General features: G+C 40.4%; 1 protein-coding gene across 1 annotated transcript in view; it reads right to left on the bottom strand.

Annotated features, from left to right (window-relative positions):
* The window catches only part of lrrk1 (leucine-rich repeat kinase 1), a 64,560-nt gene extending 47,452 nt beyond the window's left edge, over nt 1-17,108 (bottom strand). The window contains exons 1-3 of the mRNA XM_080434398.1: nt 16,756-17,108; nt 11,062-11,233; nt 1,543-1,730 (exon numbers count right to left, since the gene is read on the bottom strand). Of these exons, the coding sequence (XP_080290524.1) occupies nt 1,543-1,730; nt 11,062-11,131 (258 nt within the window). The 5' untranslated portion in view covers nt 11,132-11,233; nt 16,756-17,108. The remainder of the gene's footprint in view (nt 1-1,542; nt 1,731-11,061; nt 11,234-16,755) is intronic.
* Nucleotides 17,109-18,207: the final 1,099 nt, after the last annotated feature.

Genomic DNA, 18,207 nt, shown 5'->3' with positions numbered 1-18,207 from the left:
TCCAACAAGTGTGGGAACTGATCCAATAGCTAGTTATTGCAATAAATGTCAATGTCAAGCATTGCTTTGAACTGGATTTGCTTTCTCTACTTCTAAGCTGTGACTGGATTTAGATTAATTGTGCCAGAATTTGAAGCCTGAAGTTGCAGTATATCATTTTATCATGCCTTATTTTTATCCTGTTTGTGATTCTCCACTGGTAAAATGAAAGCAAATTGTCAGGGTGGACTGGTTCTTCAGGTTCAAAGGATATCAAGTTACATGGATCTGTCTTTTTTGCTATAATTTGATCTGCAATATAAATGAGAATGTGGTTGTATATCTCCATACAGTGTGTCCTAGAGTGTATGTCCTTCTTTCTGAGGCTCAGGGTGCATCCATTAATTTCCTAATGCTGAGGGCAAGCATTATGGCCCACTTACTCAAGAAACCTGTGGATATTATGTATAGTGTCTAGCACACAAGCTTAAAAAAAATCCACAAACGTGTAGTTTTTCCTTCCTTCCATAGATGTTCTTTCTTCCTTCTTACTAACAGATAAGTATACAACAAATTACACTGAGTGACAGGAAACTGAAAATGAGGAAAATGTGATATTGAATTAAAAAGGCAGCTTTTCACCACTGTGGTCCATGCTCCAACTGGCCTGAAACGACCGTTGGCATGCAAGCAACAAGGTTAAGCTCTTAGAGCAGAAGAGGGAATTCAAACCAAATCTCGTCTGAGTGGCACTGAGCCAACTATGGAAGCCAACCAACAACACCAGAGTGCTATTACACAGCACAATCATTCAGTAACTAATAGCGACCAAGATCCATTTTTACAAACTTAAACTAGCAATATGGATTGAGAGCCTCAGGCAACATTGACCGGTTTCCATTTTGATGACAAAGCACCTAAACTTCTCTTCCTCTTTTTAACGACTGAAGCCCTATATACTGTATTTCATCGTACGATGATTAGCAAAAATAGCCGATCTACAAGCTCACAACATGTCAATGCAATGAGTTGTGAGCTTGTAGATTGGCTATTTTCTGAATTCTGAATTTGTATTATTTATTTTGTTTTTAAAAAAAATTAAAGATATTTGAAAAATTGGAAGAGGTTAAGTGATACTGGTTTGCCAACATTATAATATGGTAATATCAGCAGGGATACAGTAAGTAGGCCACAGCTCTCCCCTGACGACCGAGAGGGATGAGCTACCAAACAAGAAAACACACCCACTTACATAAACAGCAATACAACACCAAACAATATCATCAAGTAAACACACACTGCATCTAACAGACACAGTCAGTTTTCGCAGCAAGTTGTGTGTGTTTTAATCACTTAAACCCTATATACTTAGTTAACTGGAGTCCCCCATGGGTCTATACTAGACCTACTAAATTTGTCCCTCTACACACCAAAATCTCTTTGCCAAAAATGTAAATCTGAACTTTTCACCACAAAATAGGAATGCTAGGGCTCATGTGGTTAAAAACTGACGATAAGGATGCAAAGAGTTTCACCACAGTGGTTTGTTTTTGGTCCACTCACCCCCTCCAGTCGGGGAGCCCCTGCGCTGCACTCCACACAGCAGGCCTTTTGGATCAGATCCCTGGCTGTGTCTTTCTCCCCGTCTCCATATGCTGCCTGTATGTTCTCCAGGGTGGGAGATGGACCCAACGCTGAGCCTGGACCACCCACCAATGATGCCTTGGCTCCCATGTTCTCCTCCACAGGGTCTAACACAGCATATAGGAGAGGAGAAAAGGAAAGGAGAGGAGAGGAAGGTTAAACATGTAAGACGTAAAGCAAGAGAGGGAGAGATGGATATGAAGGGGAGGAGGAGACACAGGAGCGGAGATCCTCAGCATCTTCTCCACATCAAAGGGAGTGTGAAAGCAGGTTCAGGGAGCAGGTTCAAGTACACTCAACAGCACCCATGGAGCCTGCCTCGGAACTAGGTCACGCTGCTATAGCATGCTCTCCGCCCCACACTCACTCTGCCAGATGCCGAAAAACTAGTTCACGCCTTTGTCTCCTCAAGGCTTGACTACTGCAACGCACTTCTCATCGGGATCCCTAGCAAGAGCATCCAGAAGCTCCAGTACATCCAGAACAGTGCTGCTAGGATCCTGATGAGAGTGCGGAAATACGAACACATCACACCCATCCTCCATTCACTACACTGGCTTCCCATCTCCGTCAGGATCGAGTACAAGGTCTCCCTCCACACATCAGTGCATCTACAGCAATGCCCCCTCCTACCTAAAGGAACTCATCAAGCCCCCGAACTCCACCCGCTCCACCCGCTCACTCCGCTCCAGAAACTCAAACGCTCTCGAGCCCCGCACAACAAATCTCCGCACCATGGGGGATCGGGCCTTCTGCTCAGCAGCTCCTCGACTGTGGAATGCCCTCCCGGACCATCTGAGAGCACCACAGTCGATTGACACTTTTAAAAGGGGGCTAAAAACCTTCCTTTTTAACAAGGCATTTGCCTAGATAGAGATGTAGTTGTTTTATCTTTTTAAACTTCTACTGTGTTTGCTGACTTGATTTGAAGTCTATTCATTTCACTGTTTTATTATTATTGTTGTTTTCTTCTTTCTTTTTTTGTTTTTAACCTGTAGCACTTTGAGATTTGCTTCAAATATAAAGTGCGTTACAAATAAAATGTATGATTATTATTATTACTCTCATGAAGGTCTACAGTACAACTGACTGGATTAGAGTCACACTAACAGAGAACACAGTCAAATCTTTATATGAACACTGGATTTTGCTGTAAACCTCCAGTCGAATGACACAACAAAAACCCTTACATTTAGTATTGACCATCCCCCACACACACACACACACACACACACACACACACACACACACACACACACACACACACACACACACACACACACACACACACACACACACACACACACACACACACACACACACACACACACACACACACACACACACACAGTTATAATAATGTATCATTTATAAAAATCCATTCCAATACAGCACACACGTCTCACTGTGGCAAATACACTTTAACTTGCAGAATGTATCTATTATGCACAATACAGTTAGAGGTAGCTGTGGGGTCCCTGATGCCAATTGTTCCCCTCAGTTCGCTATTGATCATCGTTATTTAGCTTCTGAAAATAAGAGTGTCTGTACTCAGTCTAGGTGGTGTACAATCTAAGTGTAGTGTCTAGTGCAGAAAACATTGGGACTCACTGTTGTTTCAAAATAGAATAGATGAAAGCTATTTTTACTTATCCTGATTTTAAAGCACATCTTTACACCATGACACAAGCAAGACATTGTACAATGGGCTTTAAGTTCAAGTGTCCTAATATAGTGTACACTCCATCTAAGCCATCTCACTGGCTAAATCCTCTTTAGTTTTCTTGAACCATTCATGCTGCTGCCAGAGTACAGTATATGTCTGAGTTGTAAGTCCCTGCGTTTGCATTTTGGGAATCTATGAATAATTGAGACAGAGAGAGAGAGAGTCTGACTGGGCTGTAAAGGCTATTTGAGAAAGCCTAAGGGAGTGAAACCATTAGACCAGCAGCAAAACCCTCCTGCCTCCTGGGCCTGCATCAATACGGCTGACTCCCTGCCTGGAACGGTTTAGAGGCGAGACCTTGAGAGGACAAAGCAAGAGTATGGCACTCAAGACAGACAGCACATACAGTATCTCATCAGGCAACATCTCCCTATACTCTTTCATATGCCTACTGTGTGCAGAGATCAGAAGGCAAGTGCTACCCTTCTGGTAAGAAAATATATGCATAAGCTAAAAGCAACCAAATGAGAGGATGCATTCACAACCTCCTTCTCCCAATCAGTACAAATGGGCAGGGGGAGTTAAGCAGTTGAGAGGTGGTAAACTTGTTTTTTGACAACTGAGAAGGACTGATGGATCTTTTTATCTGACAGCAAAGAGGATCCTGTAACAGAGATGGGCCAGGACCAATCATCAGATGTTTGATTAGTGCCACACCACACACATTCAAAAATATCTAAAATCAGATTTCGCATCTGCAGTAGAGATTCAACACTGATCCAATAGAGAGACAGGGTTGGATTTCTATGCACTTATGAAACAGACGATATTGGGTATTCTATAGGTAGGATGAATTACTTTATTGGCAGTCAAACAAAGGACATAGCCAAAGCTAATTATGTGGTGGTGTAGAGCTACATATTAAAGGGATAGTTTATTTATTTCCCTATTTGGGTTTGATATTGCACCAGCACTTACCAAGGTTTGTTTTTCCATTACTGCAGTTATTGAGAAATGTCCACTGGATGTGTGATCGCATTTAGCTAGTAGCTAGCAGACCCCATTGGTTTCCATTAGCATTGCTACAAAATGCTAGCAAGATTTAGTACAGTAACTGTAGTGACATAATTATTTTCAACTATTTGACCAGAACCGTGGGATGTGTGATATCAAACCCAACTAGACGCGTCGCAATTCAGGGCAATTGCAGAGTGTGGTTGCACCGACGCTAGTCGCGGGTCGCTGCCGCCGGGACTCGAGGAATACGCTGGGAGGAATACCGTCGGAGGCTGTGCCAATTACATTGTCACGTAACTCCTGAGATCACTTGCGTTTCATTTTGAGAGGATTGATCCCCCCAAAATAAGGTTTTTGCATCAAACGGTTACATTTTGAGCATTTGTGGCGCCCCCTATGGATCAAAGTGGAAATGCTTTTGGGGATTTGTTGAGTAAACCACCCTCGACATGTGATTCAAATTTGGGATTGACTGGACGTTTCGTTCGTGATTTGTGGTCTTTTTTGTAAAACGGGCCCCTTCCGCTAACTTTGGAAGCCATTTACGGACGAACGGTATGGACTATCAAAATTCTGTTTCGGTCCAGATTATCGCATGGGTCCAGAGATCATGTGTACCGATTTTAGTGAAATTTGGACAAAATATATGGGAGGAGGAGCTAAAAGTGTGTTTTGAAGAAAATTCAAAATGGCGGAAAATCTATCCTGACGCAAATGGGCGTGGCCTATATGGGGAGATGCGTCGTGACCCAAGGAATCCAGGTGAAAAGAAATTTTGATTTTACGACCTACGGTTCAAGAGTTATAGGCCAAAACGTAAAGGGGGCTGTTATAGCGCCACCATGTGGCCGAATGGTGTGATAATTTTTGTAATAATTTCGGACTAAATTATGAACCTCCCCTACAAATATGGTAACTCTAGCTCTTACGGTTTCTGAGAAAAAAATACTTGAATTTGAGTTTTTTCACTTTTCCATTAAAGCGGATGGGGAAATTTAATGCACTTATAAATCAATATCAATTAAACTATTTAACCAATCTCTTAGCAAAATACAAGCACACGATTCCCGCTCAAGACGGTCATTTTGACATATGGCACGACATTGGGGGATAAAAACTGTGGGAGGAGATGCGGTTCAAAGTATTGTTTATCTAGGAAAATAATAAAGCCGGAGGATTACTATAGTCTGGTTGCCCTGTTAGGGCAACCACACTAATTAAGAACACAGCCGAGGAACCCTTCCCAGATCTCGGATATTTGCACTGGCTTCCAGTGAGTCAGAATTGATTTTAGAATGTTGCTGATTGTCTTCAATCCTGAACCCCACCCCAAAACGCCCCCCAAACACATGGCACTCAGCTTACACACACATTTGCACTCAATGGACCACAACGGAAATAATCTCTCAAGCTTTTTTGTGCTTTATACGTTTGACAGATATGTAAAAGACTTGTCCATGTATAAGCATTCTTGTCAAAGACGACATCAATCAATCAATCAACTTAAGGGCTAAAATATATCTCTGATTTACTTTTAGGTTATGAACCCTCGAGAGATGGTTAGTAGAGAGTCATCCGTGACTGGTCTACTAGTTATAGACAAAACACGGCGGACCCTTCTTCTTTTTCAGGGAGTAGACAACCACACAGTTACTTAACCCCTGTGCCACCCGGACACCCCAAATCCAGGATAACATAGTTTATTTATTTAGTGCTGAGCACTAGTGCTCTTTTACAGCAGCCTGCACAATCACAGAGACCCCCTTCCCCGCCCACACACACACACACACACACACACACACACACACACACACACACACACACACACACACACACACACACACACACACACACACACACACACACACACACACACACACACACACACACACACACACACACACACACACACACACACACACACTTTTATGCATAATGGTGAATTATACGGTATATATTGTTGGCTCTGATGGAGTACTGTGTTGTAGGCAGAAAATAATCAACAAGGTCTTGCGTAATAGAGACTGGTACCTATACTGAACGACAACGGTTTGTACCTGTCAGGCAGAGTCCCCGTTGGTGTGTGAGTTAAAGTCACACATGTAGTACAAGTAAACATCCTCTTTCACAATATGATAATTGATACAAATCTGATATAATTGTACAAAATTTTGCCTAGATGATTTATTTCTCTATCGTATTTCTTCTATTGTGCTTTTACTGCCTTTTATGTCTTATTTTACATAAGGCATAACTTAGGCACTTTATATTGCCTTTGTGTATGAAATGAGCTATACAAATAAACATGCCTCTCTTGTTCTCTATTCCTGATATATGGCTGATGATTATGTCATTATGTAATTTTATGAGAATTATAATACACTGATGATCCTGGCCGAAAAATAGAAAGTAAGTGCGTGAGATTAATGAGTGAGTAAGTGAGTAATTATGAAGTAGTATGATACTTGATAATGTGTCATGATAATTGTTATAAAGCATTAGAAGTTCTTATAACAGTAATTATACAGTTTTATAAGCAAATTATAAAGCATTTTAAGTATGCTTATAATGCATTATAGACATGGAATGCATACCACAATTACCAACATTTAAACAAAATATTATACATTTTGAGCAATAAGTAGCCCATGAAGTTGTGCGATCTTGATTAATTTCACACTAACAACTTCTAGTTGCTACTTCCATACAGTAGCCTTTTTCTGTTATGTCAAGTGTATATGTAGCATGGCTCAAGCCCCTGAATTGCTTAGCCACGTGAAACGAAATGAAAATTAAGGCTGTGTGTCAGGCTAGTGTATATGCCTACTCCACGCTTATTTCAGACATCAGTGTGGTCTGACTGGTTTGTTGCTCTGTGCAAAGCATCAAAGTGGAGGTTTTCTCAACTTTGACGCTTCGCTTTTTGCTGGCTCAACCCTGACACCGTGGTAAAACACGCTTGGTCGATTTTCTCCATAGATTTTGGATTGGACCTCGCCGTATTCTTAGAACGTGACAGAAATATGACACTGGTGTGAATTTGGATATTTTGGATGTGATATGGCATTATATTTTATTTCTAATTTGACAATGACCTTGTAAAATGGTGTCTGTCCAATAGTGTATTAGGATCTATAATAACTGGCTTCTAATTAGAGTATGATTTGATATGTTAAAGTATAGTAATATGGCATTATATGTGGTCTGCATAATTTAGTATCGTATGGTATTATGTAATATACGGTGTCTAATTAGGGTATATCTGTGTTTGTTTACTGTCTAATAAAAACAAAATATTAGTTTTTGTCTAGTTTGACTAGTTTGTCTAGATTGTGCGAACCAATCGACCACATGGCACACATGGCTTAGTAAAACTGCTCACTAATGAGCAAAATGAAGATGAATGTTTCAGGGACAAAACAGGGAAAAGACACCAAAACATATGGAATGAAAAAGGTTCATGTAGATCTTGAAAATAGTAATAAATTATTCCATTAAACAATCTTTTTTTTCTTTTTACCCCCTTTTCTCCCCAATTTAGTCGTTATGCCAATTGATTACTCCCCACACAGATTTGAGTGTTGTCACTGCTGTTGTATCCTACTGCCAGTGAGGAGCCCCCACCGGGAGGACGTAAAGCCTTCGCCGTACTCCTCCCGCCCAACACTCCCTGCTGACAGGTGCCGCCCCAGATCGTAGGATTACGTACAGTGACGAATATCACCCTCCCTGCCCGGGATTCCCTCTCCCGAACACGGGCCAATTTTGTTCGTATAAACGCTCGACAAAGCCGGATGCACCACAGTGGATTCAAACCCACAACCTTCATGGTGGTGGGCAGGAAGTTTACCATTGCATCACCCGAGCCCCTGCATTAACTCCTTGACTGCCAGATAAAAAAAACATCGTTTGCTAAGCCACTGCCAGAGATTTTTCGTTTTCCCTACCTTTTCAACTAGTCACAGAATATTTATCTCCAGTATGATCGTTATGTTATATGTTATAGGCCGTTGAATATAGCATGTCTCGTCAAAGATGCAGAGTAAAACCAGGGAGGGCATTTCCCAAATCGATTAACAAGGAAGTGAGTCTTTTAGTCGATAAAGAAAACGATCATTATTGGGAGGTTAAGTGCAGAATTACCTTTATTTAGCCTTTAGACTGAAGATAAAATTTATAGTTTAGACTATACATTTAGATTATTTTAGTATGAAGTATGGTATATAAAAAGTAATTATGTATATTAAAAATATCTTAAAATCTAATCTATCCTACAGGGGTAGGAGTATTGTATGTAAGGAGAACAAGTATGCTGTTTACTTGTTGTCATGTTTTTGTTATTTCGTTTTTTTCTTGACCACAAATGTTAAGAATGCTATTTAGATGTTGTTTGGACAGAGGCTAGGTTCATTGTTTACTTGGTATCCTAGTTACATTGCTCTCTCTGCACTCTACTTGTATGACTATTTTACCCTGTTGTTTGTCGACTAGACTAGATTCATACTCGGCTTACTTCGATCTTACACCGGTAAGTCGCTCTGGATAAGAGCTAAATGCCTAAATTGAAAATTCAATATCCAATTTCGGACAAAAACTAATACGGCTACTACAGTATGCCCCAATGTCTTTTACAAATAATGGACATGAAAAAAGATTTCTTCAAGGAAAGAACAACTGATATTAAAATAATGTTCTGTGATGACTTACACCACCAGTCACCTCATTTTCTTTTTATAGATAAGATGATTGCTGACAAACAGGTCTAATATTTAAGTGGAGAAAAGGCTGCATCTGAAGTTCTCAAAGTAATTTCTATTGCACCTTGATCTTCACAACACAATGCCAGTCATTCTTTGCTTTCAGTGTCTGTCGATCAATAAATGGTATACTTGGAGAGTTGACTGTGTGTAATCTCAAAGAGGACAACAAACAAACACCAAAACGCATTATGGTAGCAGTTGATAATAAAGTAATTAATCTTAAGTTGACAGGTCAAAGTGCAGTAGGTCAACTCCATTTTCAAGGTGGCATTCTTTACTAAAGGGCACTGATTAAATCAACTCAAGCCTTTGACAATTTACTCTGCAACCTGATAATCTGAAAACAACTCAAATTTTCACAGCAGCAATCTAATGGAGGCCAATAAAATAGAGTAATAGTGAAGTAATAAATGAACACATTTGGCTGAGAGGCTACAGTATACTACAAGTACTTGAATTAAGGCATAGGCTACACATCAACTAGTCAATGACAAGACTCAATCAGGAAGACATGTACAGTAATTCAGCTGATTTCAGTAGTGGTGGTTAGCTATTGAACAGACAGTCATATAGCATGTACACAGGAGTCTCGGGGAGCTCTCTGTTCTACGTGCAGAGAAAGTAAACAAGGCTTCAGTCAGTGTCTCTCGCTCTCACTCACACACACACACACACACACACACACACACACACACACACACACACACACACACACACACACACAGCGTCTTCCGACCGATACCCATCTCTTAGTCTGATCTCCTACCTGCTCATAATGACACAAATCCGCTTCTTTCCTCCTCCTCCTCTCCATCCATTACAACTAACATTACAGTTGCGGTGTTTTCTCTAATCATATTCATTCACTCTGTGTTTAGCCGGCGACAACACAGACCTCAGCCCTCCAGAACAGCATGGCGATTTTCCCTGGCTGACTGCTCTCCTTTCCTCTGTCTGTCTGTCCCTCCCTCGGTCCCTCCCTCTCCTCGCTCTCTCTTTTCCCTATCTCTCTCTCTCTCTCCCTGCCTGGCTGGCAGGCTGTGTTCAGAAAAGAGATACAGATACAGAGAGGAGGGGAGGGATAGGAGTGAGTGAGCAGAGGTGGGGGTGCTGCTCCTTTGTTTGAGAGCCACACCATTATCATCTCACTATCTTTCTCTTTGCCTCTGTCTGTCTGTCTGTCTGTGTCTCTCTCTCTCTCCATCTCTCTCCATCCCTCCCTTGCTCTCTCTCCACCGCCACCCTTTTCCCTCTCTGCAGTGATGCTAAACCCTGTCCAGACTGTCCATCCCAAATGAGTGTAAGCTACAGTAGCACTCTCTTTCCTCTGTCTGTTCCATGCTTGCCAGGGGAGGGAGGACGGACAGACAGATGGATGGACAGACTGACTGACTGACTGACTGGGACCCAGGCATGACTTCACTTCTTGGGGCTGAAAGAGACCGAGATCCCTCCCTGGTACTGGTACCCTGCGCTACTGTACTGTCCAGCACCAGATGGCCTCGAGCCGACCCGACTGCCCGGAAGCAGCCTTGTCTCAGATTTGCACACTGTCCTCCTTTTGTCTGTCTGTAAACATACACATGGCTTTCTCACTTTCTCTCCAGTCAGCAGAGCCACAAACACACATATGTGCACACAGTGCGTACTTATGGCCATCACACACACACACACACACACACACACACACACACACACACACACACACTTTCAGTTCTCCTTAAGTCTATATTTTTGTAAGCACATCCGTCACTCAACCATAGACACGCTCTGCTGCCTCGTGTTTCGGTTTACAGTTAAATCATCTCCAGTAACAAACCAACATCAGGGCATGTAATACGTATTGTGCCATTATTAAGCACTCGAAAAAGAGAACTGAACTGAACCCTGAAGACAGGGATAAAGGACTGGGTGGCATCATGTCAGGAGCTCCTGTGAACACTACAGCCCCTGGACTGAGTAAGCAGGGGGAAATAATGAGGATTTATTTCTCACCGGTTTGTTCCTCCATGGTGACGGGTGTCTCTCCGTTGGCCAAGGAAAGGCCTACAGACCAGTATGACATGCCTCCTCCTCCTTGTCTTCTGGCAGAGCAGGATGGAGAGGGTTGTTGAAGGAGTGGACCGTGATTCTGCCAGTGATTTGACTCAGCACATCATTCATCATCCTGCACAGCAAACACATTAGTAAAGATCAATGTTATGGCTACGCGCACATATTCCAATTTACTGTCTTGATCCTGCTCATTCTATACTCATTAAGAAGGTATTCAGTATTTCAAACACAATATTATTAATACATCCCTTGAAATATGAGTTTTTCCTGATGACAGGCCTACTGAAGAAGACAAAATGTATATTGTGGAGTTAGAAATTACAGACCCATATCAAATCTCCCCTTTCTAAGCAATATTTTCTTTTTAGATACTAAACACCATTCTAAATGAGAACAATCTTCTAGAGAAACTTCAGTCAGGTTTCAGAGCTAATCATAGCACAGAAATTGCTCTCACTTAAGTCTCCACTCTTTCATACAGACATAAATACACGTAAATCTCTGTCATCCACAAAAGTCAATACTCTTTGATCTCTCTCACTCCCTTTCCTTCTGCCCGTCTTTCTGTCCATTCCACTCGCTTTCTTTCCAACATCCAGCAAGGGATTCGAAAAGACAAACGTGTAACGGAAACTTGTCTGCCTACATAATACACAAGGAAAAGGCAGGGGAAAGACCTTTTTATTTCAACCTTACAGTTAGTAAGAGGTGTTGGGATGGGACAACAACATGCCTTTTATGAACTTATACCTTGTATCTCCAAAACTGTCAATTTTCAGGAAATGGGAAAACAAAAACTAGATAGATGTAGTTATTATTAAGTCACAAGCTCTTGTTAATACTATTTATTGGTTCAATATTTATAAAACCCAAAGATAGACTTTCAGTTCCACAAAAAAAATTTGTAATCTGAAATAGTGAAATTAGCCGATCTACAAGCTCACAAAGCGTCACATCGCGATGTGTTGTGAATTTGCAGATCGACTATTTTCGCTACTTTTGCACAACACTTTTGTACGACGTAGTCGTCATTAATAATAAATTAGTAAGGCATTAAAAATAAATAAGGTTGAAATGTGGAGATACAGTACAAGGTTTCTGCCCGACAGCGACGATATATACTTTTATTTAACCTTTATTAAACAGGAGAGGATCTCTGAGATTAAACATCTCTTTTATGAGTGTCCCGTCTAAGACAGGCAGCCGTACATTAAAAACATGATTGCAGACAAACATAAAACACCATGTTGTGGAATATTCTCAAACAAGTAGCTTACAGCACCATATTATAATTTCTTACAGAATTCTCACCCGTTACCATGAGACCTCTCATTTGAGATGGGGACACAATAGAAGTCATTCCCAAAACCTGTTTACATTGACTGCAGAAGTGCACTTCTTTTCACTTTTAAAAACCGAGTGGACAAGGACATTACCTCAGATCACTGAAAGCAGTGTTGTAACAGTGTTATAATATTTATAATGCTATACAGAAGTATAACAGTGACTTTAAAGTAGGTTGATTGTTTTACTTTTTGTTTTATTTTACGATTAATCTGCTTCTACTGCAATTCCACTGTCTACTCTGCACCCACACACTGTCCTAAAAATCTTTAGAAATAATTTCAACAAAGTAGAAAGAGTGAGACCAGAGTATGATATTTCAATCCTTAACCACATGAACCCTTGCGTCCCTATTCTGGGGGGCGAACATTCGGCAAAGATAACCAATCTTTAAGCCCACAACGACACTTCACAATGCGACGTGTTGTGAACTTACAGATCCCGGCTATTTTTGGCAAAGAGATTTGGTGTAGAGGTGAAAAAGGAGGGGGCCTAGTATAGACCCCTGAGGGACTCCGGTCAATGAAGTATAATTTAAGTGGTTATTAGCTCCTACTGAGAACCACATCAGACAGAATCTAGATGTAGAATTATCCCCTCTCCTAAGTCACAAACACATTTATACTGTACATGTAATGCCAAAGTAAGGTCGGTTTTGACGCTTTCAGGTCTTGTGACTCGTCACCTGTGACACGTCACCTGGCATGATAAAATCTTTACTCTCAGTTCACCCTGAAATAATAATCTCATCTTAACATGGCCGGGGTGACGGGGTCCCAGAGTAGACCAGTAGTCCCAACTGCCTCCAAACTTGGCACAAATATCGCTCATGGGTCTGACTATTGGGTAGGCTACTTTTGCCCCCGTTGATTTGCATAAACATTTTATAGTATTATCCCGACATGGGGGTAGCGTGTGTGTGTGTGTGTATGGGGGGCTTTCAGGTAGGACCGGGCCAAACGCTCAAAGGGCGCTTTTTTTCCTAGTCATTTTTAACCCGATAACACTTCTCTACTACTTGTAGAAATGTTCTTACAGCCCCAAGCTATCACAGGTCCAAGGTCAGCGGATGTGAGCTCTGCTTATCTTAAAACCTCTCTCACACACACACAGTGGTTAAACACCCCCCCCCCCCCACCCTGTGTTCTGATGTGTTCTGATCCACACACATTAGAACACAGGGTTGGGGGGGGGGGGGGGGTGTTTAACCACTTAAAGCCTCTATTCTTAGTAAACCGGACCTGAGTTACAACTGCACTTGGACTGCTTTTTTAGGTCTACACCAAATCTCCTCTGCAAAAATAGCAGATCTACAAGCTCACAATGTGTTGTGAGCTGCAGTGTTGCAGCCAATTTGACGTGGTTTAAATTTGTATGTGAAGGTGCTGTGATATTACTGAATTGACCTGGGCATAGGCGGGGACTCAAGACAATTTCGGGGTACAGACTACTATTTGGGGATGTCACAGGTGCACAGCATTAGGGATTGGGAATCACTGAGGGAAGCCATACAGTTTTTCAACCGTGCGTGTTTTAGTTTATTGATCAACCCTGATCTGTCCGATTTCCCATATTCCATCCTCATTGGCTAAGGTTACCATCCAAAGTTTGCAGGATTGGTCCGTTTTGAACAAACTGCCTCAAATCATGAACGCAGCTTGCCATTTGCATAAAATTGCACACGCACATTCCCACTAGGCCGAGGAAGAAATGGCACTTAAAACTTTTCACATCAGCCTCATGGTGGCGCTATAACAGGCCGATTTGCATTTTTAACTATAACTGCACCGATCTGCGTGAAACTTTGCACGCCTACTCCCTAGAGGCCAAGGAAAAACATCTGCACTGCATTTTTCACATCTGCTTTTTACAGCGCCACCAGGAGGCCGACTTATGTCAAATACATTTTTGGATATTAATCCTTCAGATATTAATCCTTCAGATTTTATCCAAACATCACACAAATCGGTACACAGTATCTCTATAGTCATGTGATCAAGACGCATCTGTCCGATATTTCATATTCCATCCTGATTGACTAAGGTTGACTTCCAAAGTTTGCAGGATTGGTCCGTTTTGAACAAAATGTCTGAAATCATGAACGCGGCGTGCGATTTCCGTGAAAATTTGCACGCACATTCCCACTAGGCCGAGGAAGAAATGCCACCCTTTTCACATTGGCCTATTATAGCGCCACCAGGAGGCCACAATAACTTACCTGACCTGGCGGAGACCTGTGCTCCGAGGAGCACTTTTTCTAGTTTTCAGTTTGTTTTGAGTTATTTTCGGTTTATTTCTTTATCACAGTTAGTTGTTTAGTTATCAGTTAAACACCCGGCTTTTGTTTTGTTGTCATCATCCTGCAATCCAAATAAACATTTTAAATGCACTCAAGAGAAGACCTGATTTACTGTCAACACGACGCGTTTGGAAAAGCTTCACCTCACTGGCAATTATTTGTTGTTAGGTTGCCTTTACATGCAGATCTGCTATGTTTGGCAAATCGATTGCAATTATATGTTCTACAAGCAAGTTGTAACAAAGAGTTAGGAGGTTCTTTAAATGCACTGTGAAAACAAAGCAGCATTGCGTTGATGTTGAAAAGAAATGTCACTTTTAAATACTAAAGTATACTTAAAATCAAGTAATCCAATACTTTAAGTCAAACAAATTTGACCGACCAACTTTTGCTTGTAGTGGAGAAATATTTCACCAAGGGTTGTGTACTTCTTTGTTTAGTGAGTGAGTGAGTGAGTGAGTGAGTGAGTGAGTGAGTATCAAGCACAAATTCATGTCAAAGGGAAATACAATACAGTTCATCAATGTCTAAAGGTAGGAACTTCTGACAGTTGCAATGAGATTTTAAAGTAAGTAGATGTTGACGTTTAGAGGTTAATTGTTTGTATATATTACTATGATGTCTATATTATACACAATGCTAGTGGTGATCCATCAGGTGCGACTTTCTGATTAAATCACAAGAATAACAGTACTAAACAGACTTTAATCAGGAAACATGTTATAAATTGACTTTTAACCTGAGGCTCAATAGGCTTCCCACACCACTGATATAGCCTACTTCAGTGGTTCTCAGTGGGAATTTTATAGTGTAGCTTGATTGGCATCCCAGAGATTATAATTGTTTTAGATGAGGGGGTCATTGACCAGTGGCCTACTGTAAACAAATAATGCATTAGGAAGAAGGGGGATACAGATACACAATACAATATTAGTAAACTATTTTACTGTACACCTCTAATGACAAATGCAGTGGTGTAAAGTAACAAAATAAATTTACTCAAGTACTGTACTTGAGTACAATTCTGAGGTCTTTTTACTTTACTGGAGTATTTCCAATTTTCAGTACTTTTACTTCTACTCCACTACATCTCAGAGACAAATATTGTACTTTTACTCCACAACAATTATTTGAAAACTTTTGTTACTAGTTACTTTGTAGATTTGGATTATTATTACAAAACATACATTACTCACTACTACTCACAACCCTATATACATTTCGGTCATTTGAGAATAGCCGATCTACAAGCTCACAATGCATTACAATGCATGCATTGTGAGCTTGTAGATCTGCTATTTTCAAAATATTTTTTATAAATTTGAAAACTTGTGATATGGGACGTGTCTGCATAATGAGTTCTACTTTTGGTACTTTAAGTACATTTTGATAACAATACTTTTGTACTTTTATTCAAGTAATTTTTGAATTCCGGACTTTCTATATTTCTATATCTGTATTTCTATATTGCAGTATGGATACTTTTACTTAAAGTAAAGAATGTGAATACATTTTCCACCACTACTTGACAAATGCAAATGCTGGTTGCAATGGAGCCATGCAGTGCAACACTGCCACTAGACAACTGAGAAGCACGACAGTTGAAACAGACGTGACTCATTTTTTCTTACCATTATTATTCAGTGGTACACACGCTCGCGCGCAGATACGCACGAAATCACACAGGTTTGACAACAAAACATATCGCTTATGTTATTTAATGACACGCAGTGAAACATTAAAGTCATAAACTATGAGGACTGGCGACAATAAAGACAGAGGGGATTCCTCCTGTCTGAATGAATCCAAACACGTCAGCTGTGTAATGTAGAAAACGCATCGCCCAGACTTTGTGCCACTTTTCCAACGTGTCAACAAACCATGAGAAACCCCCATGAACAATACGCCCAAAACTTGTTGCACACTGTTGTAGTACTGTAATATATATCATTAAGGCAACCCACACATTACAAATAGTTTAGTTTACTCACCGCGTCTGTAAAACCTTAAGTGACGCACATTTTAAAGTTATTTCTCTTCTCTCTCTCCCAACGCAGAATGAAACAGACAGACAGGCAGAGATTGGAAACTGAACTTGTACTTCCTGATTCCACAGCCTGATTCCAACCGTGCTGCTGCTGACCCGTTCACTGTGCACCATGCATTGTCCTCCACCACACTATTGTTTTGTTTTGTGTTGTGGTGCGTGTGCGAGTGCGTGCCAGTGGTGGAAAAAGTACTCTAATCTTTTACTTAGTAAAAATATCAATATTAATGCAATGTGGAAATATTCTGTTACAAGTAAAAGTCCAGAATTCATAAAAGTACAAAAGTATTGGCATCAAAATATACTTAAAGTTCCAAAAGTAGAAAGTACTCATTATGCAGAATCACATTTCACAAGTAAAAAAAATTGAAAATAAAATGACTGAAACAGAATGTTTTTTTCCCTTTTATTTAGAATTTCTATTTTAAATATAAAATGTTGATGACTATACATGCGAGGATAGGTTTCATGTGGGTAATAATAGAAGCCTAAAGTAGGCTATCAAAAATAGCACCCAGTCTAATAGTAAGAATGAAAGAGAATAGACATCCTTAGTCAACTTAATAGAATTTCAAACCATTGGCCTGTGCCACGTGACCGTCTTGTATTATTCTCGTCTCATGAGCGGGTAAAATGACACATTCATGGTAAAATAGACACTATAAAAGAGGGTGAAATGAGCTGTCATGTTGACACTGCCCATGTTATGATGGCATCCTCTCTGTTACAGTATTTGAAAGTTACCACTGAGGTAAATATTACCTCATTTTGGAATGGGAAACAGAGTTCCTTCCGACATTTGAAAGAGGGAACATTCATATTAGAATCAAACAATACTCATAACAATTGAACATTTACAAAAGATAAACAGAAATGTCTTGAGTCTTGTTTCTCTGCACATCAGATCTTATCCCTTGTATGTCCTTTGAAAAATAGCATTATCATATTATATTATCATACAACTGGCTACTGACCATTGTGCTGCAATGCAAGTGAAATGTTTGACTTCACAAACAGATACAATCAATCATTATCTAAAAACATTTAAAAAAAAGAATACATTTTTTTTTTAGACATAATTGTAGCCTCATTTTCTAACACATTTATGTCCTACAATCTGCTCTATGATCTCATGAGAAAGAACTGGACAGGTGAGCAGTTGTAAGAGAACGAGGAAATAAAGGTTGGACTTTCTTTTCTTTTTTTTCAGCAACTGGTGACAAGAGAATCGCAACCCATCACAACAGTTGAATAAATCAGTGGTTCTCAACCTGTGGGTTGGTCCCCACATGATTTGGTGGGGGTTCCCCAGATGACAGTGAAGTGACAATTTAAGGACTTTCAAGACCTTTTTAATAGCTGAAAAAAAAAGAAATAGAAAGAAAAGAAAAAAGAC

The sequence above is a fragment of the Gymnoscopelus braueri genome, assembly GCF_963280865.1.
Source record: "Gymnoscopelus braueri genome assembly, chromosome: 1".
Classification (NCBI taxonomy): Eukaryota; Metazoa; Chordata; class Actinopteri; order Myctophiformes; family Myctophidae; genus Gymnoscopelus; species Gymnoscopelus braueri.
The sequence above is the reverse complement of the archived record's forward strand: the minus strand, read 5'-3'. Positions and strand labels throughout refer to the sequence as shown.